Source organism: Pundamilia nyererei, unplaced genomic scaffold (assembly GCF_000239375.1).
Source record: "Pundamilia nyererei isolate P.nyererei 1_Seehausen unplaced genomic scaffold, PunNye1.0 scaffold00155, whole genome shotgun sequence".
Taxonomy (NCBI): Eukaryota; Metazoa; Chordata; class Actinopteri; order Cichliformes; family Cichlidae; genus Pundamilia; species Pundamilia nyererei.
Genome location: NW_005187556.1, coordinates 174,646 through 202,126, shown reverse-complemented (window position 1 = coordinate 202,126; position 27,481 = coordinate 174,646). Strand labels below are relative to the sequence as shown.

General features: G+C 44.1%; 1 protein-coding gene across 2 annotated transcripts; it reads right to left on the bottom strand.

Annotated features, from left to right (window-relative positions):
* Positions 1–117: 117 nt before the first annotated feature.
* On the bottom strand, positions 118–27,481 carry LOC102202237 (chromodomain-helicase-DNA-binding protein 4-like). 2 transcript variants are annotated; one of them, XM_005745174.1, is made up of 41 exons: positions 27,150–27,481; positions 26,580–26,731; positions 23,123–23,232; positions 22,687–22,929; positions 18,442–18,560; positions 17,595–17,860; positions 17,353–17,483; positions 16,793–16,931; positions 14,932–15,101; positions 14,333–14,566; positions 13,457–13,660; positions 13,167–13,375; positions 12,250–12,381; positions 12,074–12,173; positions 9,995–10,186; positions 9,027–9,227; positions 8,778–8,915; positions 8,374–8,495; positions 8,098–8,271; positions 7,879–8,020; positions 7,628–7,759; positions 7,413–7,530; positions 6,991–7,115; positions 6,821–6,913; positions 6,591–6,729; positions 6,336–6,505; positions 6,070–6,247; positions 4,933–5,022; positions 4,453–4,544; positions 4,149–4,282; positions 3,885–4,029; positions 2,672–2,825; positions 2,457–2,548; positions 2,128–2,374; positions 1,930–1,995; positions 1,663–1,842; positions 1,478–1,586; positions 1,237–1,369; positions 848–1,043; positions 519–688; positions 118–410 (listed from the first exon to the last, which is right to left on the bottom strand). In XM_005745174.1, exons 2-41 carry the CDS (start codon positions 26,638–26,640, stop codon positions 396–398), a joined length of 5,865 nt encoding a protein of 1,954 aa, XP_005745231.1. In that variant the 5' UTR covers positions 26,641–26,731; positions 27,150–27,481; the 3' UTR covers positions 118–395. The 2 variants fall into 2 exon arrangements, with proteins under 2 accessions (XP_005745231.1, XP_005745232.1); XM_005745175.1 differs by having other exon boundaries at positions 1,930–1,992.

Below are 27,481 nucleotides of genomic sequence, written 5' to 3'. Positions count from 1 at the left end.
CAGAGTTTTTATGAGGATCACTTAAGCTCCAACAAAACTTCATTTAATTTTTTTATTTTGTTTAGGTCCCAAAAAAAACCATCATAATAACATTATATCAATAATATTAATACAGAAGTTGAAAAAAATGGAGGAAAAAATAAAACAGCTTTTCTGTCCACAGCCTCGTTCTCGGTGGGGAGGGGAGGGGGATTTGATCCTCCGGGGGGGAAAAATCTGTAAAGTCCTTTTTTTCAGGGGTGGGGGTAATCAAAACAAACAAACAAAACCAAAAAATGTGAAGTGGGCGTGGCTTCAAGCTTGAGGCGCGAAGTCTGTCTTACTCCTGTGCACCAATCAGGAATGTCGAGGTGAGGCAGGGGGTGGTTTTCGAGGTAAAGAGCCGACGTTCAGTCTCACTGCTGCGACATCTGCCGGGGGAGGAACGGAGAGGTGGGGTCAGAGAGATGTCGTGTGTGTGTGTGTGTGTGTGTGTGTGTGTGTGTGTGTGTGTGTGTGTGTGTGTGTGTGTTAGTTACCTGCTGTGTCTGCGGCTGTGGTTCAGGTGCTCGGCTTGCCAAGCGGCTCAGGATGTTCCTCTCAGACATCTGGAGTCGGACTGCAACCGGCGGTATCCGGGCGATGGTTGCAGGCAGCCGGGTGACGTCCGCCTTCATGTCACTCAGCAGCTCCTCCAACTGCTTCAGCACTGAGGGAGGACAGACACATACATTAGAGTTATTTTTGAGGTTCTTCACAACTTATCTTAATGTTCTCAAGGTGCTTTTATCTTAAAAATCAGACAAAGTTGACATTTTTAGCAGCGCGACTCTAAAAACAAACAGCTAAGCCTGCTCGCCGACGTTACCTTTGTGCAGGACGGCGTTGGCCGGTTTGTTCCCGGACATGGACTCCTTGCTGAGGTGCTGGTGAGACTCGGCCAGACACTCCACCTCGCTGAAGCGGGTGTTGAGGGCCATGGAGGGGTGGGAGGGGTCCTCCGACATGTTGAGGTAGGCGGCGCGTCGCAGCTGCTCCTCGATCACCAGCGCCTGTTCCAACAGCTGCAGCGGAGGCGAACAAAGAGTCATTTTATTTTAAATGTTCTGCTCAGTTCAAAGATCCATCTCCTCTGTAACATCGAATATCAGATGAGTGGAAGAAAACGATCAGAAACACAAACAGTGTTGATGTCGTCCTTTACCTGAAACAAGTCTTTATCAGAAAAAAATATCTTTAAAGTCAAATCTTTCATACCTTGAATCTTCTGGCGAGGAACTTGTTCTTGATTTCCAGGAAGTTTCCTCTGTTCATCTCTCCTTTAAAAGGCTCGTTGAGGATGGCGAACTTGACGTCGTTCTGGATGTCCTGCCAGCGGGCGTAACCGTGTCTGAAGGAGGTAGAGGTCAAAGGAAACAACAGACTCTGATCTCACATTCAGTGCTATTGTTTTAGTCTCCAGGGAAGCCAAACAGACAGACAGGTGTGCAAAGGATACTGTATGATGCCGGCCAGCAGCCAGTAGTCGTGGCGGCGATGCCAGATCTCGTTGGTTTTCTTGGTTACCGTGGCAGCGCGCTCCTCGTTCTGCCACAGTGAGTGGAGCTCTGAGAGAAACACGTGAGTCAGCGCTGAATTGAAAACATTCGAATGAGTTGTGCTTGAGTCTGAGCCAGCGTGTACCTGTGAATCCTCCGTCTGCGATGTTGAACATGAACCGAGTCTTGGCTTTCTTCTTCTCCTCGCTGGCCCCGCTCGCCGTGGCAGCGGCGGTCGACGCCGTTCCCTCCTTGCTGCCGTCTCCGTTCTGCAGTTTGGCCGCCGACTCCACTGGTTTCTGAGTCTCCTTCTCCTCCTTCACATCTGCGGGAGGATGAAAAAGGAATCACAATTAACGACAGCAGAGCGTCAGAGAGCGGCGAGAAACCCTGCAGGAAACGTCATCGGCACCTTTCTTTTCATCTGCGGGAGGCGTGGTGTCCATCTTTTCTGTCTTCTCTTCCTTCTTTTCTTCTGCTGAAATCAAGATTTTTTTAAAAAAGGAAGAACTTAGTAACCAAATAACAAGGTGTATCTCTATCACTTACTCTCTAAAGTTTTATTTAAAAATATATTAAAACAGGAAGAATCCCGAGTGACTAGTTTTACCTTTGACCTCTGCATCCTCAGGTTTGACCTCTGACCCCTCTGTCTTTGCCTCTGAGGGGGGCTTCGTTTCCTCCGCTCCCTCTGGACTCTTCTTCTCACCCTCTCCTTCCTCCATCTTCTCGCCTTCTTTCTCTTTCACGCCCTCCGTTTCGCCATTGCTCGGTTTGTCCGTCTCCATTGGCTCCCCGTTCTTCTTCTCCTGCTCGGCTGACGGACTCTTCTCGTCATCGTCTGGGATGGCGATCACCTGCCGGAGACGTGGAAGATTAAAAATCTTTCCTCCTTCCGACTCCATAAACCCGATTTCATTCACAGCACTCAGTCTTTACCTCGTTGCTGGTTTTTCCGGCCTCTTTACCGTTCTTCTCTGCCTCGCCCTCTTTCTTCACGTCCTTCTCACAGTCCTTCGAGGAGTCGTCGACTACAAACACAAAGTATCTCATGATATTGTTCTATTTTTATACGCTTTATTTTTCATCACAAACACATCGAGTATCCTGTATGACTTGTGTGTTTGTTGGTTTAGCTCCAGTGTGAGTGTTACCTGGCACAGGCGTGTTGGGCTGCGTGTCGGCGGGGGTGCCGGTGGACGGCGTTTTTGCAGGAGAATCGGGCTGAGCCGCGGCCCTCTTGTTCTCCTCCAGCTCGGCCATCCAGGGCATCGACCACTGGCCGTTTACGTGCTCGAACTCTTGAACCTGGAAAACAGGCGAGCGCGTCAGCAAGACGTCTCTACATGTTGCTCAAACGAAATAGAAACAAAATAAAATAAAAATCTCATCCTTTTCATCCTTGTTTTTCTAAATAACTTTTGTATATTTTAACCAAAGCTTTCACCACCAGGGGGCAGCATTTCACCGCTGGGTGTCATGAAATTGTTCAGTTTTGACTTTTCGCCTACCAGCTTCTAAATGAAGTGGCATTTACTTCAAACACATTAGAAATGCCGCATTTATAAAACAAAACCAGAGTTTCCCCCCTGAGACCAGATTTAACTCATTTAAGCTTCAACTCCACTCGTTCACTAAAGACGGTCTCTGGAGCCCAGCCTGCAGCTAACAAGTACAACAGATCTCCTACAAGCTCTGGAGTTCAAAACAGTGAAGATGTTACAGACGCAGAGTTTTATTTAACTCTAAAAGGTTGTTACTGATTCTTAAAGAAAATTATTAAGAAAAAAATGCTTTTAACTGAGAAATATTCAGACAAAGTTTCTTTTAAGCATAATTTGTTTTTCTTTTTCAGTCATTTGTGTGTCCAGGGCCCCTGCAGGTAAAGTCAACTTAGATTTAAAAGCAAAAATTGCAAAACCCTGTTGAATAAAATGTTATACTGCTATACTCCAACAAACCCAGTCATCCCAGTTTAGTAAGAAAAAATAGGAAAGCTTGACTGAGTTTACACAGAGAGAATAAAAAGAAAAACATACACTCATCCTCAAATACCTCTCATTACTTGAAGATGGAAAAAAGTTTTGCTTTTGGTCCGATGAGCCAAAGTGTCGGAGGTTAACTGTACTTTTAAGTGACCGGTAACAGTTTTTACACATAGAAAGAGCCTGAAAGCACAAGTGGAACTATGAAGACAGCAGAGAATCAAATTCCTGCTGCAGACTGCTGGTTCATTTCTAGCTTCAAATGCATTTCCAACAAAACAAACAAACCAAGTTCTTCAAAACAAGCGTATGAACCAACCCTAAGGCGATCTACAGCTGTTAGCCTCTTATTACAAAATGAAAGAAAGAGTGCCTTCATTACCTTTTTGCGAATAAGTGACATGACTCCGATGCGGGTGAGGACGTGCTGCCGAGACAGTCCTTCTCTGGGGACGCCGTCCGCAAAGGTCTCGGCCCCGTCGGCCCCGGGCTCACAGAGGTGACGCATAAACAAAGACACGTAGGCCCTGAGGGGGTTTAAAAGATGAAGCAATAAAAAGATTTATTACATCAGTTTAAAATGTGGCAGAAGACTTCACTGTCTTCAGTGGAAGCCACGTGTTTGTATTTAAGCTGAGATCCTCACTTGAATTCTTTCTCAGATTTCCCTCGCAGGTCTCGGACCAGCCACTGGGTGGTGAAGGCGTCTTGTGGGGGCATCCCATAACGCATCACTGCGTTCAGGAAGGCCTTCCTCTGCCGAGAGTTGAAGCCCAAAACCTGGGAAACGTCAGAGTTTACATACAGAGAACAAACAGTCATAAGATCCACGATATTTGAGTTTTGAGATATACCACCATTATACCTTAAAGACTATTCAAAGAACAAGGTCACCACTGATACACTTAGAATCTGAGATATTTGAAGCTTTGAGTCTCTGAGACGCTCACCTCGATGTTGCCCCCCACCCTGGCCAGCAGGGGAGGCAGCGGTTTGTCTTTGTCGTTCCTCAGGCCCTTCCTGCTCGGCCTGCGAGAGTTGGCTGCAGAGAGGAAACAACGCTGGTGATTTTACAGATGATAAGAAACACTCTGCAGGGAGGCAGACCGTGCTGCAACACTCAAAATTAATGTTTCCCTTTTCCGTCTACAGAATGACATTCAGAGTTTATTGAGTTAAAAGCTTATAATACATTCAGTTTCTCTTATCTGTCGTTTAAACCTTTAGTTATTCTGTTCTGCAGGTTTAACATGAGTCACTTTTCCAAAACATATTTTTTAAAACAGAACAATTTTGTGAGTAAGTGAAGCTGGAGATCCTGTTTTTATGTACTTGAAGTAACCAGCACTAATTAGACTGCTTTAAATGTACACAGCAAATATTAAACATTTCATCCTGGACCTCAGGAAACAAGTTAACCAAGTTTTTACCTTCTGATCTCTCGTCAAAGTCCTCATCGCCCTCCTCAGATGCCACCGAATAATCTGATTGGCCATCTGACTGGTCATCCTGCCAATCAGCTTTGAGACAAAAGTAAAAAGGAAGATTTAAATTTCATCATTTCTCTATCTGCACGTACGCACACCACAGCTTGTTTCATGTAATCTACAGTTTTTCTTATAAATCAGGCTGAGATTCTTTGAGCACTGCTCCCCTTCACCAGAAGCCCCATTCAAAGGGGGAGGAGCAGGAGAAATGAGGGAGGTGGGAAGGAGAAAGAAGCAGTAGAGCAAAACCCTGGGAGAGGCAGTGATCAGTCTCCTAGTAGATGTTATAAGTTTGAAAATCCTACAAGTTTTTCAGAAAAGTTTTTTTTTTTTTAACCAAAGGTCAAAGGTGAAGTCAAAGGGGGGGGACTCATCATAGAAATAGGTAATGGGGAGGGGTGTTAGAAGAAGAAGAAAAAGGGGAAATGGAGAGGAAGAAAGGGGAAGTGGAAAAAGAAGGTGAAAAGTGAGGAGAAGAAAAGGGGGAAGGGCATGTGAGGAGGCAGCACAGGAGGATGGATGTTCCCGTTTTTATTTTACTGGTGGTGGTCAGAGGGCCCGGTGGCGCCAGTGTCCGGCAGCCTCGCCTCTGTCAGTGCGCCCCAGGGCAGCTGTGGCTACAATGTAGCTGCCATCACCAGTGTGTGAATGTGTGTGTGAATGGGTGGATGACTGAATGTAGTGTGAAGCGCTTTGGGGTCCTTAGAGACTAGAAAAGCGCTATACAAATGCAGGCCATTTACCATAGTTTTCATTAAATGTTCAAAATCCATTTCATCAGGTGTTTTTTATTTTTTCACTGAGCCATGAAGAGAAGCGAAAACCCTTCTTCCTTATGTAAAGCGACCAACGACATCATTAGAGACACTTGAAGAGAGAAGTGACCTTAAACTCAAGCTTCCCCCTCAGCAGGGGAGAAACTCCTCACTGAAAACTCTGAACTCTAATACACCCGTGCGTTTTCCTCAAATGTTTTGAGCACAAAACACTAAATCTGTTCTTAGACCATTTTATTTTATACATATAAAACACTGTTTTCCCCTCTCTAAAAAGTAAGAGTAGAAGAAGACGCCCTCTCACCTCTGTCTTCTTGAGAGCCGTCGTTGTAGTTGACCTGCTTGCGGATACGTTTGCCTTTGCCCAGGTTTCGGGCCAGATCCTCCTGCTGCTGCTCGTAATGGTGACGCAGCAGCTTCTCCCAGTAGTCTGGATCCACGCTCTCCTCCTGCTTAATGATCTCCCGCTGCACCTCCTCCTCCTGAGCAACAAGAAGGACGAAGGTGGTTAAAAGGACAAAAGGGGAGCTGGGTGTATGAAGGTCACTCCTGATGGGCTCAGGCGCTCACCTCCTCCTCCTCATCTTTCACCACATACTGAGCCACTTTGAAGGAGCTCAGGTATTCATTCATGCTCTGCAGCTCCGTGTCGTCAGTGGCGTCCTGGTTCCTGTCCAGTAGTCGCTCTATGGCTTTGTCATCGTAGTGAATGATGCTGCTGTCCTCCTCTTTGTTCTCACCTGCAGACGCACAGACTTCAGTTCACATAATTTTCCCTCCCTCTCTCTTTCTGTTGTCTTCTCCCAAGCTTCCCTCCACCCTCACCTTCTCCCTCATCCTTGAACAGCTCTTCTGTTCCAAACTTGAGGATGTCATCCAGCTCCTGCTTGGACATGGAGCCCGTCTTGGATCCGAGGCCAGGCCGGACCACCAGGTGAGTCAGCATCATCTTCTTCTTGGCAACCTGGAGAGAGCGGAGCAGGTAAGGAGAGAGGGAAATTTTATAAGAGCAACCAGCCAAGATTACAACTCTGTGGGACTCGGCTTATATTTACCTGAGTAATCCTCTCCTCCACTGAGGCCTTGGTGACGAATCGGTAGATCATCACCTTCTTGTTTTGACCGATACGATGAGCTCTGCTGAAGGCCTGAAAGCAAAAATACACGTGTGAATAAGCGGTTTGGGTGAATGTGTGAGTGATGACTAATGTCTCTGCGACTGTACCTGGATGTCATTGTGCGGATTCCAGTCCGAGTCGTAGATGATGACGGTGTCGGCAGTAGCCAGATTGATTCCCAACCCTCCGGCTCTCGTCGACAGCAGGAAGGCAAATTGCTGAGCACCAGGAGCTGAAGGATGAAGTAGGAAAGAGAATAAAGTTGCTTCAAGAATCAGATTTAGTGAATCAACTGGAACAATCCTAAAGCCGGTGATGTTTACATTCTGCCCCCTATAAAAGGACCCAATTCGACCCCCTGGACAGCGTTCCAAAAAGAACCTGCAAAGCTTTCATTCGTTATTCCAGTTTTTCCAATAGGAAAGCAGTTTTTTCCAGGTGTGATGAATCCAGCGTTGATACACAGGAGTGGAAAAGATATGAAAGGTGAAGGAAGAGAAGAGAGCAGGTGAGATAAGGATCAACTCACCATTGAATCTGTCAATGGCCTCCTGTCTCATCCCTCCTGTGATTCCTCCGTCAATCCTCTCGTACTTGTAGCCTTCGTTCTCCAGGAAGTCTTCTAGCAAGTCCAACATTTTAGTCATCTACAGAAAAAAAGAGAGAAAGGTTAGTTTAGGATAAAAAGACTTCCAAGTTGATTTAGCTTTAGTATCAGATTGTTTGAGACGTCCGGCGTTGTACCTGAGAGAAAACTAGCACTCTGTGTCCTCCCTCCTTCAGCTTCCTCATCATCTTTTGCAGTAACATCAGTTTCCCTGAAGACTTGATGAGAGCATTTCCATCATACATCCCGTTGGGCATCTTTGGAGCTTCCTGTTGGGACCAATCAAATGTTAAGGTTTCATAAAAGGTTTTTCCAAAGGTAGAACAGTAGGAGCCGTCCACAGCCTCCTTCTTAAATAAATGGTCTCTCCCTGGTGTTTGGGTCGTACCATAGCAGCCCCGGGGAAGAGGTAGGGGTGGTTGCAGCATTTCTTGAGGTCCATGACGACGTTGAGCAGTGAAACCTGGTTTCCTCCTCCTTTGGTGTTCAAAGCCTCAAAGTTTTTCGTCAGGATAAATTTGTAATATTTCCTGCAAACAGACCACAAACATTCAGCCTCCTCTGACCTCTCTTCTACAGCTGCTGCTGTACCAACCACCCGACTCACTTCTGCAGCTGGCTGAGCTCCACTCTGACGATGAGCTCGGTCTTGGAGGGCATGTGCTTGAAGACGTCAGCCTTCAGCCTCCTGAGCATGTGCGGACCCAGCATGTCGTGTAGCTTCTTGATCTGGTCCTCCTTGGCAATGTCGGCAAACTCCTCCAAGAAGATCTCCAATTTACTGCAGAAAAAGAAATGACAGAGAAACCAGATCACACGTGAGGTATTCCTTTACTTATCTGACAGTAAAGCGATACATTTTTACAACAGAGCTCAGGCTCACCTGAACCTCTCGGGCGTGAGGAAGTTGAGCAGGTGGAAAAGCTCCTCGAGGTTGTTCTGCAGAGGAGTTCCAGTCAGCAGCAGTTTGTGCTGCAGGGAGTAGTTGTTCAACACCCGGAAAAACTACAGCAGGGGGAAACAAAAATGTTTATAACAGGATCAGGCTGAGTGAGAATTCACAGGCAGCTGCACATGTTTTCAATTCAGACGCACTCACAACAGATTTATTACAGCTGTTTCAAGTAACCATGCCGACAAGCAGACCGATGATTCAGATAAACTTCTGATTCAACCACAGAACAGCTTTTCTTCGTTTTGTTATTACAGTCTGGGATTTTTATTGCCCGCGTTGTTGCTGAAAAATGATTCGCTTGTGCGAAAGCGCCCATCCCCTGTGTGTTGTACCTTTGATTGGTTGTTTTTTAGCCTGTGGGCCTCGTCCACCACCAGACAGGCCCAATCTATGGAGCCCAGGACGGCCATGTCGATGGTGATCAACTCGTAAGACGTCAGCAGAACGTGGAACTTGATGGATACATCTTTCTGTTGGAGGAAATCGCCAAAACTCAAACTTGAACACACTTTTTTTCTGAGGTTTCTTTTTTTTTTTGCCATTTGTTTTACGGATTTCCACTCACTCCGCCATCTCCTTACCTTCATCCTGGAGGCCTTCTTGCCTCCTCGGACGGCGTTATCCTCGAAGGAGAACTCGTTCTCCCGGATGACGGCTCTGCTGTCCTTGTCTCCGATGTATGTCACTACGTACATGTCAGGCGCCCACATCTCAAACTCTCTCTCCCAGTTGATGATGGTGGAGAGGGGCGCGCTGACCAGGAACGGTCCTTTGGAGTGACCCTGGATGAGGAGACGAGAAGTGAGTGTAAAGCATCATACAGATGAAGGTCACCAGCGCTTCACTTAATGACCAACGACCTTTGCCCCAGACCCACTGGTCTTAACTCCACCTGGTAAATAAAAGTGTTCAAACTCTTGGGATTCCCAAATTTAACTAATCTGTAAAATATTCTGTGCATTACAAAAAATGTCAACATCTCGGGGCAGTCGATCGCTGATTTCAACTAATGAGTCTATGACTGAAAGCATATTTAAGCTGCTTTTCCCACAAATCAATAAAGAAACTAAAAATATTGTCAATAAAATCCTAGTAAGTTCAGTTGGAGGAAGTTTGCAGGAAGTGCATTCTGGCCTCCCACCTTCAGGTGGCAGCAGCCGCACATATGATGAGTAGTGGTTTACAGTTTCTGATCCAGCTTAATGTCGTCAGATTTCACCTGGTTTATACAAAATGGCTGGATGGCTGCTAGCCAATAGGATGACAGCCACCTACAGACATAACGTAGCCACACAGAGCACCGCTGAGTTGTAGCACTGAACGAAAAATTCATTTCATCTCAAACTAAATTCAACAAAAAAAAGAAATAAAAATCACATAAGTAAAACTGTTTAAGTCTAGTTCGAGTAGAAGCTCAAATTTCCAACAAAAAGGCGGAGAAGAGCTAGACCCAAAGCTTTCTAACCACAGAAGAAGATATACAGTTACAGCTTCAGCATGTGCGGCGCCACAGGGGTATAACAGAATCCAGCTTCTCACAGCCACTCACCTCTTTATACAGCGAGTAAAGGAAGACGGCGGTCTGCACCGTCTTGCCCAGACCCATCTCATCGGCCAGGATGGTGTCGGTGCCCTGAGCCCACGAGAACCGCAGCCAGTTGAGACCCTCCAGCTGGTAGGGGTGCAGCGTCCCCCCCGTGCTGTCCAGATATTCTGGCTGACGCTCAAATTTGATGGTGGGCTGGAAACGGAAGAATTACAATTTATAAACAAGGGCAGACGCAATCAAGGCGCCCTATAATCAGGAATATCAGGAATTTTTTTTATTTTATTTAAAGAAAATATAAATTTATAACTACAGGAAGTCTGACATCAAGACCACCCAGAAACTCTACGTGGGCACAGCAGGGACCCACAGTAGTGTAGGAGCTGAGGGACAACGAACAGACCCACAGCCCAGAACTGAAACCAGCTGGCACCATTGGGGTGCCAGGACACAGCCGCGGTGGCACAGGACAGCCCAGCTCCAAAGAGCTGATGCCCAACTCCCACACTCCCACAACAGAGGAAAAGAAGCCCACCTCACCAAAGACAGCCAGGCCTCAGGAATATCAGGAAGAGTTTGAGGGCACATAACCTCATTTAAACATTTTCTTCCCTCTGGTTCTTGTAGGGATTTATTCATCTGCATTTTGGAATGCGGCTCATCCAGTTCTGGAGGTACTGGCTTTCTCATGAATCATATGGAACTAAATGGCAATTGACCTCAAAGTTGCTAAAAACCAACCACGAAGATGTCAGTTGATGGATGTCAATGGTAGAAAGAAAACACTTCCTAGTTGAGTGCCATTTAGTTTTACTGTATTAAAAAAACAGTCCATTTTAGAGGCAAACTGAGCAGTTTTGGAGGATGTTCATGCATCAGGGTTATTTTTGTGCTTTTAGATAATTGTTGTTGAATTTGAATTCCCAAATGTTCCAGTAAATGGTAACCAGAACTTAGAAAGACCAACTAAATTCTTTCACCTTTTAAAAAACGATCAGCATTGCTGGTTTACCAGGTGTAACTATGAAGTTTAACATCCAGGCATCCATGAAAACAGCATTTATTACATCTAACAGAGTTAGAAGTTAGCAGGAAGTTAGCTCGCTAGCTTCCACCTAAACATGATATAGCATGTTCTGACTGAGAGATTTCTGGAAAAAATTAAAACGTACAGCTCTGCTATCACTTCCAACATAAATGAAGACAGAAAACTAAACAGCAGTGACGTTTGTAGGGTTACTGAAGTTGGGCTAGCTGGTATATAATGATGTGCTACGTGATCGCTAGCAACACAGCTATGTTAGCATAACATAAACAGTGAAGCTGGAGGATGAACACTAACTTTTTTCCAATCAATAAAAGTTAACGTGAAGGTTCCTGATGGTTAGAGACAAATGCAATCTCATGGCAGGATGCTGTAAACGGACCAGTCAGGAGAACAACTGAGATAATCCATCCACAATACGAGGTTAGTCATTAATATACTGCAACAACATGGGAACAGAGCAGCTGTGATAGAATACAGCATCAATGAATCAATGGTACAGAAGTGGAGGAAGCAAGAAGAATGAGTTTAATAAAGTTTAATAAAGATTTATCTGACTGCTTTGTTTCGCTTAATGTGCCTCATAATCCCGTGCAGCTTATGGTCCGACAAATATGTATTGGATTTTTTTATTTTTTATTTGGCACACTGCAGTTTGTTGCAAAGCACCTCGTTTTAACTTCAGTGGATATTATACATGGTTATGCTCAGGATATGTCAGCCCATTTCTACTTTTTATAGAGCTTTAATGCACATAAAAACAGCTGCTTGTTTAAGTGAAAATAAATGGATTGGGGGGGGGGGGTTGCGCTAGTAAAGTTGTGGAGTTGTATTTTGTCTCGCATCAATTATATAGTCAGTTATATCGTTATCGCAAATTTTCAAATCTATATCGTGATAAAATTTTTTGGCCATATCGCCCTGCTCTAGTTGTGATCAGTGCAGCGAGCATAAAGTCACCTAAAACCCACTGACTCTTGGTAATGTCTGAGTTTGAGGACTCATTCCCTCACAAAGACTCATTAATTCCAACTTACATCGATCACCGGGTTCTCAGGAGGCCTTTCAGGCCGCTTCACTCTTCCTTTCACCTTTATCTTCTTCCCAGGTCTTCCCTCCTCTCCCATCATCAGCTCTCTGGAACAAACACGCACTATGAGTAAAAAGCGGCAAGTTTCAGGTTGTTAACACAGCTGTGCAGAACTTAACTCACCTGTGGTTCCAGTACTGCTGTTTGTACGGGTCATACTCGGGTATGTCCATGTCCTCGGCCTCCCAGGTCGCCTGGTCGTACGGCAGCTCTCTCCACTTGATCAGGTAGTGGACGTTATTTTTTCTGTCCACACTGGGGGGGGGGAGCCGGCACAGAAGATTTAATCAAAGTTATTTGTTGTCTTTAGTACATTGTTCACTCCAGAACAGTGAGAATGACAAAAATTAAGATTGAATAGAATAAGTTTAGAGAGATAGTGTGATTACTTCATTAGTGTTTACACAATCTCTACTTTCAAGATTAGGCTTCAAACTTTCCTTTTTGCCAAAGCATATAGTTAGGGCTGGACCAGGTGACCCTGGATTCTCCCTTAGTTATAGACATAGGCTGCCGGGGGATTCCCATGATGCATTGAGTTTTTCCTTTCCAGTCACCTTTCTCACTCACTATGTATTAACAGACCTCTCTGCATTAAATCATATCTGTTATTAACCTCTGTCTCTCTTCCACAGCATGTCTTTATCCTGTCTTCCTTCTCTCACCCCAACCGGTCGCCGCAGATGGCCCCGCCCCTCCCTGAGCCTGGTTCTGCCGGAGGTTTCTTCCTGTAAAAATGGAGTTTTTCCTCCCCACTGTCGCCAAAGTGCTGCTCATAGGGGGTCATATGATTGTTGGGTTTTTCTCTGTATCTATGAAGCGCCTTGAGGCGACTTTTGTTGTGATTTGGCGCTATATAAATAAAATTGAATTGAACTGAATTGAATTAAAAATCTAAAATCTAAAAAAGTTTATAATTAAATCAAAATAATTTATTCTGATAGAAAAAGTGACTCTTTTTGATGGTTTATGAATAAGTACAGAATCAGAGCTGAAGTCTAATCTGTGTAACATTGTGTCTGTAAGAAGCTCAGACTGACCTGTGGTTAAGGATTCGATGAACCATCAGCCACTCCATCTTAATCCCAAAGCGGAGGTATTTCTCCTCCAGATGTTTATACATGGGGTCCTTGCTCTTCCTCTTGACACACTTGTCCTCCTCTCCTTCCCCAAAGTCGATGGGGGGCGGCTCCTCCATGTCGTTCTTCCTCTGGTAGTTCCTGAACATCACTTGGCAGTGCAGCTCCAGCTACACAACATGCACGAGAAAAAGTTTAGGATGAGGTTCAGCTATCAGAGAGATTTAAAGCTTTCCTGAAGCTGTACACACCTGGAGCTCCGTGACCCACGAGCAGTGCCAGTAGGACATGTTGCACCATTTGGCGAAGAACTCCCTCTCGGGCCGCCCTGCCAGCGGGGCGGGGTCGGGGGCATCAGCTGGGAGGTCTGGGGGACGGGGAACCGGTGTGGGAGGAGGGGGGTCTCCCCAGCGCCATGTCAAGATTTTCTGGACCTTCCCCTTCATGGGTGGACACTGGAGGGGAGGGGGACAGTAAAGGTTTAAGTCTTTTTGGATGCTTTTAATTAAAACTGGTGAAAAAGAAAAAAAATTCAGTTGAGCCACTAAAATTTAAAAACAGTTTCAGCTTTAAAAATAAGTTATCGCTACAAAAAACTTCAAACTTCAAAGAACTTTTGAGAGGACAGATGTTTTTTTTAATGCCTATGACAACAACATGATCGGTTTACTAGTGGACAATCCCCTCAATCACTGCTAACCAGCTAACACCACTTCATCCCATCTAGTGTTTTCCTACTGGCAGGTTAGTCAGGTCACTATTGTTGTGGTCCCTGATGTCACTCATTGGCTTTGAGTATCCAACAAACAAACTCCACCTCTGCCGTTTTGGGCCACCGCTGTAGTTCTTGTTCCCTTGTGTTCTGGAAGATCTCCCCAACCAAAACCTGCACTGGTGGAGAACTTGTGCCACTATGCCAAAACTCAACAAGGGTACTGACAGGAAACTAGTATATTAACATAATGCACAAGGTATTATATATTATCAAATCCTTCCTCCTTCTCTCTCTTTTATTTTTAAAACCACTGTGACCTAAAGAATCCCATAACTGACCACATGATCAATAAATAATAATAACGCATGTTAGTACAATCACCACGTTTAACCCTGACCGTCCTCTCGCTCACCATGCAGCGGGGGCAGATCCACTCCCCGTTGGGGATCTCGGGGAGCGGTGGGTTGAGGCAGTGGATGTGGTACGACGAGGGGCACGAGTCGCAGCAGAGCAGCTCTCCGCCATCTTTACAAACTCTGCAGAACTCCATGTGGTGGTCGTCCTCCTCCATGTCACCCGCGTCTCCGTTGTCCTCCTCACCATCGGAGCCGTCTTCTCTGGCTTCCCACTGGATGCCCTCCTTTTCCTGCAATCGCAGGACAGTTTATGCTTTATGACCTTTAATCACAACAGTTTCCAACTATTTTAACTGGTGTCTAATGATTTAAAAAAAGAAACAGTGTTACCAGTGACAAATTAAAGAAAAATGGTAACCGTTCCACACTGAAAATCTGGGTATTTTTTAAGTCGCTTAAACGTTTGAACCCAGACTTTGTGATCGAACAGATGCACTTTTATTTAAACATCAGAAAGCTAGAACCTCCTGATGTTACCACTATAAAATAAAATGTCCATTATTAAGCAACTGAAGCCACTTTATGTGCTTTGTCTGACCTTCAGAAGGGTAATTTTTTTTTTTAAGGTGGAGTAAGTTGTCAAGAAGTTTCTTACACAGTGCGGGCAGCTCCAGGTGCCCTCCGGTGCTTTCTCCATGTCAGGGTCCAGGCAGACCATGTGGTACGCTCTGGGACAGGTGTCGCACAGGATGATCTCCCCACCCTGCTGGCACACCTCACAGTAGTCCTGGTGGTCCGTCTCATAGCCGTCACCATCTTCTACGTCTGATGAGGAAGGACAAAAAGTATTACACCCACTAACGTCTCACGTTAACAGAGAGTCAGGAAGTGATACGTGCTGTGATCCGTGATCGGTGTTTATGACACTGAGCTGTGTGTTTATGTTGCTTGTCAGAGAAAAAACTACTCAGTGAGTCATTCTTTCCCCTCAAGCTCAGATTCTCTCAATGACACCAACAGACTGAAACTGACGGGCTTCACTAGGATGAAGTAACTATCTGTTTTAGACAGAGATCCCACCGAAACACCTAAACACAGCCAGAAACAAAAACACTCCGATTTTCAGCCTGCTGACCAAAGTCAACAGTAACATGAAGTTTGGGTTAGTGGGGAGGAAAGAAAAAAAAAAAAAAGAGCTAAAAGTGTTTGATCAAAATCTAAAGTGTCACCAAAAACAAAACATTTGCGCAAACTACAGGAGTGTGTTAAACCTCACTCGCCTGAATCTGGCTGAACAAAAGCCAAAGAAAAGTTGCAGTGCCTTCGACGGACAACAGTGAAATTAAATTAAATAAATAAACTGACCATTTGTATTTCAGTACACTTAGGGTAGGGCTGCTCAAATATGGTAGAACCCCAATGATCATTATTTTGATAAATAACTAATCTTGATATAAAACATAGTTAAACAGTTATAAATCTGTAGGGAGAAACGGTCTACAGGAGGTTGATTCGATTGATTCGATTCCTGGCTACTCCAGTCAGCACGCCAAAGTTATCCTTGGACATTCAAATGAAATACATAGTACACATAGTAGGAGACAAAGTCTCCCAGTTTAAGATTGAAGGTTCAAATAAGGATGTTTTTGACAGGAAGGTGTCTCGCTGGTCTCCACCGGGGCATCTGTGGATGGAGATGAGCCGACAAGAGGCCTAGATAACACAGCACCCTCAGCAACCATAGAGCACGGTGGTTTCTGAGGATCTTTAGACATCCAGATGGGGGGAAAAAAAAGGAGCCACAGGCAGCCTTTGTAATTTGTCCACAGGTTCTTCTACAGGAGCCTTACGTCCCCTACAGAAACAGGCTCTCCTTCTCATCTGGCAAATGTCCTCAAGATGATCAAAAGTGCTCACAAGTCTGAGTTTCTACAGCCAGAACCACACAGCTCTACAAGAAATCTGTGCATTAGATTTATAAGGAAAAAAAACAAAAAAAAAAACTGCTTTTTAGTGAAAATGAAAGGTTGTAATAATTATATTCCGACTATCTTACCTTCATAATCACTCGCGGCCAAAAACTGTAATCCAATAATTTTACTTTCCATCTACAGCTAAAACCTTAACCAGTTAAAAGCGTTTCCACGCCTACGCAGCAGGGTGTCTGCGAGGACTCCGTCCTCTTTCAGTTCATGTGACTCCATCCACTACGTCATCCAACTGGTGACAACAGCTACAGAAGAGGCATCAGCAGGCGACAGGCCTGATGAAGACATCGTCCTTCTAAATATACCAAACTCCTCTGACTCAGTCGCAGTGATTAATGTGTGTGTGTGCACACTCCTCCTCATGTCGTCAAGAAGGCCACACGCTTCTAATACTTCACCCCGAACGCAGTCATTACTGCACAGCTAACCAGCAATCTTCAATCGCTACGCCCCATCAGCAACTGTTTAAGCAAGCACAGGAGCACTGGCTCATCACACCTGAGCTTAGTTTCAGTCTTAAAGACGCACCTTTCTTCTTCTTGGGTTTGCTCTTGGATGGCTTCTTTTTGCTGCGGCTGCTGCGACTGTTTGACCCCTCGGAGACCGCCACGCTGTTGATGCTGCCGTTATCAAAATCACTGTCCACGTCGGGCTCATCCTCCTCGCTCTGTGCACACGGGACACAAGATTTTAAGATACGTTTAGGATACAACAGGGTTCCCTCAGCTTAAGAGAATAAGATTTACGATTTCTTCTGCAGCTACGTGGAGTAACGTGTAACACAAAGTTAATTAAAACAAATAAACGCAAAAGCAAAATAAATTCCTCATGGTTAGAGGCACAGACAGCTTTGTCCTTGGCTTCAGGGTATCATTAAACAAGCTGGTGTAACCTGACTCGTCAGAAATGCTTGAATGAACTTTGACCTGTGCCTCTTACTGCACTACCTTATTGAACAGCTAATTTCCCAACTAATACCCATTCCCCACTTTTTTAATAAACTGGTTAAAAACACTATTCTATACTGGGCACAGTGGTGGGCTTAATAACAAAAACGCAGATGATGATGATGATATTTTGATACTTACTGATGAGCGTTTCCTCTTGCTGTTGAGGCCCCCCAGTTTGATTTTGAGAGGAGCCACTTTCTTTGTTTTCGTATTATTCTTCTTCTCTTGTGGTTTTGGTGCAGGTTTTGACTTCCTGCGGGCGTTGGGACCTGCCGGGGCGGAAAAAAAAAAAAGAAGAGAAGAAAAACTCAGTTTAGCGTCACACAGATACAGGAGGCTGATATTTTAGCCTTTCATGTGACCTCTCCTGCTCAGGATACCTTTGCCTTCCTTGGTCTTGGCCTTGCGGAGCGGGGGAGCAGGAGCCTGAGGAGGCTCCGCCGGAGGCGGCTGTGCTGCGGCGGGCGGCGTGACCTCTGCTACCATGGTGTCAACAGCAGCCGGCACGTTGGCGGTAGCCAGGGCAGCGTTGGCAGCAGCAGCTCCCCTCAGAGGGTTGTTGGTGCTGAACTCGCGCCACTTTGCGCCCAAAACCATCATCATCTTAGACACAGCGATCTTTGGGTTCTTGGCAGCGATGAGGGGCCTGAGACGGGTGTCAGGAAATAAAATTTTAAGAATGGGTACGAGTTCATTTAGCATCAAACGAATGGTACACATACAGCTGACTGCACGCTGATTACTGATCATGATGAGTTTCTTTAGCAGAGTTTCTTTTAGTCAAAGTTCAATGTTTTGATGCTGCTGTGGGTCACATGTTCACTAGGTATCAGCTGCTGTGCAGACAAGTCTGCACGGTTACATCCTGAGCAGTGAGTAACAGAAGCAATGCTGGGAGTTAGAGATGGTTTCTGTTTCTGTGCATTTACGGTGTAAATTAGCAGGAAACTGAATTATCATCATTTATATTTTTGCTGGTCCTTCTTTCTCTGCAACTGGACGAGTCCATGCAGGTGATCCTGGACTGATTAACAGAGGACCGTGGAAGTGGCAACTTTCCGTGAGATGGTAAAATTAACTTTGCCACCTTTTTGTTGCACTCTTCTCCAACATCCCTTTAAAACCCTAAGTCAACAAACAGTTACACCTGCACCGTGTACGAGCTCTCGATACCACACACTTGAACTTTTATTTATCTAGCACTTTATATCACATCCGTCCATGTACCTGACAAACTGGCTGAAGGCTTTGTAGTTAGTCAGAGAGCGGTAGTCTTCCTCGGTGAAGACGTGGTCAATATCCTCCATGCCCCAGTCATCCAGCAGCTGAGATGACGACTTTGGCTCCTGCAGAAACAAAAATACAAAAACAAATTGTTAAAATCAAATAAAAAACAATGGACACAAATGAAAACACAAGATAATGTATTAATGCCTCTCACATGTTTTGTTTTAATGTCCCACACTCGCCACAAAATGAATCCAACTGTGGGAAACGCTAAAGTCTATTCAAAAGAAAAGATCTCCCCACACAGTAAAGGCCTGTTCCCTGTTAGTGTATCACACAAGGAAATGCTCAATGTGCACTTTAATAACACCACACAATAAAAACAAAAAAATAAAAAAAAACCAAAATGGTTGTATCCATCCTGCGAATTGGGTTTGGGTCGCAGACGACACCACCTGTGCTCTTTATTTAATATGACAAATACCTTGAGTGGGAATGGGCCATTACTCTGACAGGTAAAACTATGAAAACGTAATCATTTTGATATGCAAACAACAATGAGTCAGATCCACTTGGTGCCTTTATTGAAACAAAATTCATTCTTCATTAAAAAAAAAAAAAAAAAAAGAAGAGCAAAACATTATTGCTAACATCCTGTGACGCAGGTAAAAAAGCCCAGTGTCTCAAAACCTGGCATAATGCAAAGACCAGAACTTCCTGTTTTCTCAAAACCACGTTAGCGCTGTAAAGTGTTATCAATATGGATCTGATCAGATAACAGAGCGCGCAGATCAAGCACCCGCTGAATAGAGCGACCACAATTCAGTACATGCCACAGACACAACACAACGGGAGGCGTGTTTATTTCGGAACATCATTATTCCCAAAAAAAGAAGCTTTACGCAATAAACTCCTGCTGAACGAGGATGGCATCAACTGATCACACACAGACCGAGTGACCAACATGTGGGACCATCTGTGACTTATGAATCTGAAGCATAAAACCAACCAGCAGGGTTTCAATTTGATTTTTAAAAAAGGTGCTGCTGTGCCCTTAAGCATCATAAAAAGCCCCCCTCCTACAAAAAAGCACTTTTGTTCCCTTTCTGAACATCAGAAAGAGTCCAGTAGGTGGTTTGTGGCTTTATTTTACCCCACAACATACAAAATTATTATTCCACAGACTTTTACATTATCCATGGAATAACATCCTTTTCACAGCAACTGAAATAACAACTCCACTGATCACATTTGCATGCCCGAGGGGTTTGAGTGGCCCGTGAAGAAGCTCCAAAATGAGCATCGAGCAAGCAACCGAAATGCTGAAACAAAAGTGACACTGACCATTAAACTTAATTACATCAGACTGTTTGTTAATTAAGCTGATAATTCAGTGTGAGTAGAGTCAATCCATTAGATCACCACCAACCTGATGAGAATCTTTACAATTTACTCATTTATTAGTTGTTCTGCTGGTTTTTTCCCTCACTTTCCTGTCCTTGTTAAACAAACCTCAATCATAACTTGTGTACGCGATTTAAGAGTTTGATGGAAATTTGTCCTTACTTTGATTCTTTGATGACTAAATGATAAATGAAAAATAATCATTAGTTGCAGTGTGATGCTGTGGTTACAGCTGACTCACTGATCACTCCACATCATTACAGCCCTGTTGAACTTATTAAACTATTCTGATACTTAGCCTCCTCAGTCTTCTTTTAAATGATGTGTGATTATATGTATTAAAAGACAAATCCCTTCATTGCAGAAATACGAATAAAAGAATTCAAAACTGCAAAGGTTTCTTTAAGATTTTCTCCTCCCATTCAAATACCTGCAGATCAACCATTTGTCTTGGAAAGGTTACAAAAATCAGGAGGTGCACAGCAAAACAAAACAACATCAAAGGGAACCACATGGTGGGAGTCCTAAGTCCCTTTTGGCCTGTGCCACTGTTCGGAAGGATGACAACAGTAAAATGGTAAATGGCCTGTATTTATATAGCGCTTTACTAGTCCCTAAGGACCCCAAAGCGCTTTACATATCCAGTCATCCACCCATTCACGCACACATTCACACACTGGTGATGGCAGCTACATTGTAGCCACAGCCACCCTGGGGCGCACTGACAGAGGCGAGGCTGCCGAACACTGGCGCCACCGGGCCCTCTGACCACCACCAGTAGGCAACGGGTGAAGTGTCTTGCCCAAGGACACAACGACCGAGACTGTCCAAGCCGGGGCTCGAACCGGCAACCTTCCGATTACAAGGCGAACTCCCAACTCTTGAGCCACGATCGCCCCAGTAAACACTGTCACTGAAGTTTTGCCCCTGCTGTCCAACTCTTATCTTACCAAGAGCCTGTTTTATCAAAATAAACAAACTATTACTAGAGAGTTTCAGCATCAAACATGATTTTTCCCTGAAAAAGGCCTCTGGGCAAATAGATCAGGCTTTTTCTGGACCACAGAAATGGACATTTTAATAAATTTGTACGCAATTTGTATACTTCAAGGAAAAAAGTAACTAAAGCCTTGAAATAAGCACAGTGGAGTAAACACTGCCTCCTGTATGCTGCAGCTGGATACTGCAAAGTTTCTAAGAAATTTGAAGCAGTTCATCTGCATTCAAACAGCTTTTATGGTGGGTGAAAACTGAAAACATCAACAGTGGATGGGAGCAAAAAAACAACAAACAATACTTTTCAGATTTAAACTACCCGCACAGGTGTTTTAATGAAAGACGTTCAGTGGTATTTTAATGTGAGAACACCAGGTGGGAGAAGAAGTTACTTGGAGAGGCTTCATTTCAGTGAGTTTGCTGCACAGGATCACTGTACTTCTTTACTGGCCCAGGGCAATGAGGCCATTTATGAGGTGACGTTGATCCCTTTGATTGCTTAAAATACAAACTGTTTAATGGTGCAAATCTAAGAGTTCAGGCGTCTATCATATAAGACGACGAAAAGCAGAACTTTTCACAATTTAGAAGCTGGAATCACAAAATGTTTGGCTCATTTTTCCAGAAAAGGGACTGGAAATCACTCATCACAGTAGGTAAACCATTTCATCTCTACAGCAAGCAGACTTCAGGCAATTATGGCAAAAATGCTAATCAAGTATTTAATCCAATTATTAGAGTGGTGGGGGACACAGGGAAGCCCCATAGGGAGCTGGGCTTTATGTTCAGCTTCCACCAAGTTATGGGGAGGCCACAAGGCTTGTGCAGCACAGTACTCCCACACCTCAGGAAACCAGTACTGAATATCACCAGATCTTTAATGTTTTTTCCCCTCTTAAGGTTGATAGAAATTCAGTTAATTCAGACAACTGATTTTTCTCCATTTTGTCTTCCCTGCCTGCTGGATGGCTCCTTTCCATCAGCAGAGGTCGAAGTTTAGATCTGCTGAACTTTGAACAAGATGTCCGAAAAGCTCCGAAGCTGCACACTGTGGTCGCTGCAAAGCGCAAACCAATAAAAATAACTCCATCTGCAGGCAGCTGCTAATGATCCCTCCAAAAGTTTAAAGCCTTTTCTTCTGTTGTCTAAAGATGTTCTCTTTCTTTAAAGCCAGAATCATAAGTGAAATTTAACTTCTAAACTGCTGTCTTCTAAAGCCAGTTTCTTTTGAAGTTTAAATGCTAATAAAAAGGTGAACAGTTTGATAAAAACACCTGGTTTTCTGCTCCGTTTGCTTCCCATCTCACAGCCTGAGCTGCAGACCTGATGCAGGGCAGCTCTCCCAATGAATCAAATTGTGTTTATCTAACCACAAAGAAGCAGGGTCAAGTGCGTAGTGCAGCGTTAGGTGATGTTGCCATAGTAACAGCATATGTCTTCACACACCCCAATCCACCCTCTCTTATGTTGCACTGAGTGTCATTAACTACAAGGACCCCGACTGGCTGGCGGCCTCAGAACTGGCCAGAATCGGCTCTTTGTTTGAGCACGTCTTACATCAAATCTGTTTGTTAAACAGCTGCTGATTCCATTACAGGTACAACTATCAATACCTGCTCTTCGCAGAGGAGAGAAGGGTACTTTAAACCAATAAGAAACCTTTTAACTGTACAGAGAAACTATCGCAAGTTTTGTTTTTTACTCTGTTACTCATAACAGCGCCGAATAACAGAGCTGTTGTCAGCAGCATTATTTTTGTAACAAAGTATTTCAAAGTGACCAAAAATTTCAACAAGCACTAAATGTGTTATAAGTTCATGGACCTTCTTTGCTCGCCTTCCTTACCATGCCGTCATCATCATCGTCATCCTCATCCTCCTCTGGTTCTGGTTCTTTCTTCTTGGAGGCGCTCCTCTCCGCTGCAGCGCTGTTCCTCTTCTTGTCCTTGCCGCTGCTGGCTCTCTTCTTCTTCTTGCGCCCGGGAGTGTAGTCGCTGCCCTCGCTCTCTGAGCGCTGGCCAGGGCCGCCATCTTCACCATCATCTACGCCGCCCAAGTCCATGGGCTCTGGGGAGCTAATGGGCAGCTCCTGGAAAAAGGAGAAAGGCAGTGAGCAAACAGAGACCCAAAATGACCGGAAAACAAATCGTCAACTTTTAGTAGGTTTCTGTTCTAGAGTTACTCAGCATCACAGGTTTATCTTTCTAATCCAGAACTGAAACTAGATCTCCAGAGACCCCCATATATACAAACACCCCAGATTAATTGGATAATCCCCTCACCTCTCTGCGCGACCGCCGCTTGCTGCCCTTGCTCTCTCTGCTCTTCTTTGCCTTCTTTTTCTTCCTCACCTTCGGAGTCTCATTCTCAGAGATCTCTCCTTCCTCGTCATCTGCAGATCAGGCCAACAGAGAAATTTCATTGTTAAGGTGTACAAAGGAGCAACTGTGTGTCAGTGTTTGTGCCGAGAGATAACAACAATGAACAGCTGGCCGTGAAGATGACATGCGTATCGGAGGACACTTGCATATCCTGCTGGAAACTCAACACCAGCTGTAGGCTGCTAAATACTTGCATCGACTGTTTAATTCTTGATTCAGCTATTTCACAGGTAAACGGCACGTGTTACAGATCACAGTGGAACTATGAAATGACAGAATTTTGTAAAGAAGCTTTGTTTCCGGATGTCGACTTTTATGATCCCAGGGCCTGAAATTCAAATATCTTAAAACTAGAGGGAATTCCCCTTGAACTGCTTCCCACAAGGCAGATTTATATTCTCTGGAACATGTTTGAGTCTGCTACGCTACTCTTAGTTTATGCGCGCTTATGCCACCTTCATGCTGGCAAGTTCCCTTGTTGGTGCCGTTTGGTGTGTTTTTTTGTGCAACTCTTGATTTTTGTAACCAGGTGACAGATGCAGGTGTCTGCGCAGTTTGATCTTTGCGTACAGTTGTGTCAATCAATGCAGAAGCAAAGAGATTTGTAACTGATAGAGGAGGGCTAATACAACAATTTACTTTGGAGAAAAATAAAACAATAAACAAACAATCATTGGGTTTTCCGTTTCAACATTTTCTACAACAACACTGATCACCTACAGTTTTCAGAGAAGCAACACCTATCGATCAGCAGCAGATTGTCACAACTGAATCTCTGGCACCAGCTCATCTAAACGATGATCTCAAGCTTCAGGGTGCAGAAACATCTGAGGTTTGAGTAGCCAATGAGTAACCTGCAACTTGCTGTAACAGTTCAAATTATTTCTGGGGTGCTAGTGAGATTTAAGGTCATTTTCTGTTTACTTATCACCCTGTACACTGAACACTTGACCCTTGGCTCAACAGTCGTGTTAACAAAAGGACAAAAGTGTTGAGAAGACTTGATTGTTTCTATTTGTACAATAAAATAGAAAGTAACCAAATTTCTCCTTTTTGCAGTAATCAAAAACAAAAAATAAAGTCTGGGTTTTCATCTGTCTCACTCAGTGTCAGAAAGCATTTAAGTTATCCACAGTTAGATGTCTGGAATTAAAGACCTGTGATGTTAGCAGTTAAACTAGTAATCTGAGTTACTTTCCAGTTACACAAGTTGCCCTCAGAGAGGGAGTGACTAATAAGTTTGGCTCTAGAGGTTAAAACCATCATTTACAACTGATTCATCAGGATGATTTAACCACACCCCTGCAGGCCTCACAAACAGCAAAAATCTCGATCCAGTATCTGGCACTGAGCGCTTATTAATGTAATGGACTACAGTAAGAAGCAAATGGCAAGTCGCCATCAAAGATGCACCTGGAAAGGAAGACGATTTAATGAGATGGGACTTTTTGGGTCAATAGAGGTAACTGAGCTTTGTGTAGGTAGGTGGAAACTCAGCTGTAGCTGATAAGAAAAATTATTCGAATCTGATTCAAGTGTTTAACACAAAGAGCTCCTTATGAGCACAGTGATAGAATTTTCTATTTGATGCAAAGCGTGAGAAAAGCATGTTTTATGGACAAAGACCAGATTTTGCGTCACAGATGATTTTACTCCACAGATATAAAGACCTAATTTTGTGTACTCTGATTTATCCCTGTGGGATCTGTGCTTGGGAAGACCTAATATGACTCCTGATGGAAAACAAATTTTAAATTAGAAGATTTTCACTTAATAGAAACTCAGAAGTTTGAAAAACTAAAGACTGCATATGACATTCCTTCTGAGCTGTGCAAAAAAGGACACTAACAAAGACACAAAAGGAACTTTGACAGATTGAATTTAAGTTCTTGACACAGTTTTTTTTTTTTTTTTTATCTATAAATTGCACCAAACTCTACTGCAGTCAATAGAAAATAACTCACCAGCTATTCAGCTACATTATTATACATCCTATATACAATTCCAGTGCAAAATTAATAACTGGCTGTTGATTGTGCATGAGTAATTCAAAGGCATATTTCTGGACTCTGTTTTTGTCCTCCCTTTGTTGATTATCTGTCATTTTTCCTTACAGCTGCAGAGATTTTACTTTTACTCTCATGAATCAAGATGTGTTTATCAGAAAAACATTTTTGAACCACATTATTTTGTTTTTGTCATTTTTGAAAGCTTCAACTAATGGTAATTTTCGATTAATTGCACTGGTGATTTTTTCCCCACTTGTCTTTTACTTGTTTGGCACCTTTGCTGACAATCAATTAGAAACCATGGTTGATCACTATATCTTATAAGCTGTGCAATTTTTAACCGTCTTTTCAGCTGCAGCATCTATTAATAAAAGCTGAATGCTGACATGTTTTTTTACTAAAATGGAAACGATTTTCCACAGTTTTAGCTTATGCAGTATTAGACCCAAAAAATAGTTAAAACGTGTTGCGGTACTTCAGAACCAGTTAGCAGGTACTGACACTAGAAACAACAAAATATGAATTAAAAGACAAAATTATTAGAAAATGTTTGACCTTTGTAAGACATCTGAGCATAAAGGCTAGCCTGAGTAATTGGTTTCTGTATGGCTATTAATGAAAAGAAGAATGATTTTACAGTGTGTTGTCTTTTGCACCGTTTGTTTTATTGCTGTTATAAAGCTTTAAAACACGTGAACAAAAAGTGGACCGTTTTTGATCGATTTTTAGCATTTGCGGCTAACTTGCTGAATGTTTGTTCTCAACGGTTCTATCGCGGACGGTGCGCGTGCTCGTCGGAATTAAGCACACTGTAAACATCGGCCACACCTGCACGTAAAAACTAAAAGGTGATCGGGGATAAATAACGGTTAAATAAGAAGCTGGGTGTTGTTTTTTCCTTTCCGTATGATTATTATTATTACTTTTCCCCCCTTGCACACTCAAACCGAAGGCGCCGGCCATGAGGAGGGGGACGCCGCTGAACGTCATCCGCCAGCTTTCAAGCTAACTGGCTGCCTCCATCTTGTCATCGACACGTAAAAATACCGGTAGCTGGCTAACGCTAGGCCCCGGGAACATGCCGGTTTGTCGGCGTGACTTCACTCCGATGCAACCACCAGCCATGCCGTCTCAGGTTGTGGTAAAAACTGGACTTCTTTCTAAAACGATACTCAGCCGCGAATGAAGCCGGTTTGCTACTGTTAGCAACCCGGTAGTTAGCCGCATTGTGCAGTTAGCATTATGCTAACAAACATGATTGATGTGAATGTCAAAAACATCTGCTCATGCTAGCGCATAACCCAGCGTGAACATTAGCATTCTCTGCTAACAAATGAGCCTCGCCTTACCGTGCATTAACCGGTCCTCGGGGGCTCCGTATTCATCCCTCTCATCGTCGCTTGCAGACATAGCGGACAACAGAAAACTTTCTTTCTTTAGTTAGCTAGCAGTTTAGCTAACTAAATAAAGTTTCCAGGGTAATCCAGAGTTCTGACCCAGGCTTGAGTCCGTCCAAGTCGAGGAGGTGTTGTAGTGTAGGGGGGGTGGGGGGCAGAGAAGAACAAAAAAAAAGAGAGCGGAAGGAAGTGAATATACATAAGACAGCAATCAGGACAATAAACAAGCCCCACACGAGGTTTCTTTTTGGACAATAACTCTAACTTTGGACAGCTCGTAAAGATTAGCCCACACTCCATCTCCGCTAACATGCCATCTTGCCATTATCGTTAGTTTCCGTCTCATTAGCATGCGTGCTAGCCGAGCTTGACCGGCGGCCAGGTTCAGATCAAACACAAGACCCCCTCACACGCTCATATCTACCCCATAAAAAACCTCACGGTGGGTTCTTTTATAACCACTCGGCATCCCAACCAGCCTGACTCAAGTAAAACCCACAAACAATAAAAACTGATACTCACAACTTGAGTCCCACACCGGCTCCAAAAACAGTAACTCCGGGCTCAGTTTGTTCGCCGGTCAGCACTTAGAGGCTCTTTTTTCTTGTATGTACACCGTTATCTTAACAATTTAAATATATTTCCGTGGTTTTTTGTGTGTAGCAGCAGCGTGTGCGCACGACGCCGTCTCCTCTTTCTCTTCCTTGCACACTACACACACCCCGCTCGCGCGCGCGCGCACACATACACAAAGAGATCAGGGGGCAGGCATCCCATAATATGCCCCCCCTCCACCACCACTACCACACATACACACACACTTCACTGACCCCTCCCCCACTCTGCATAGTTAC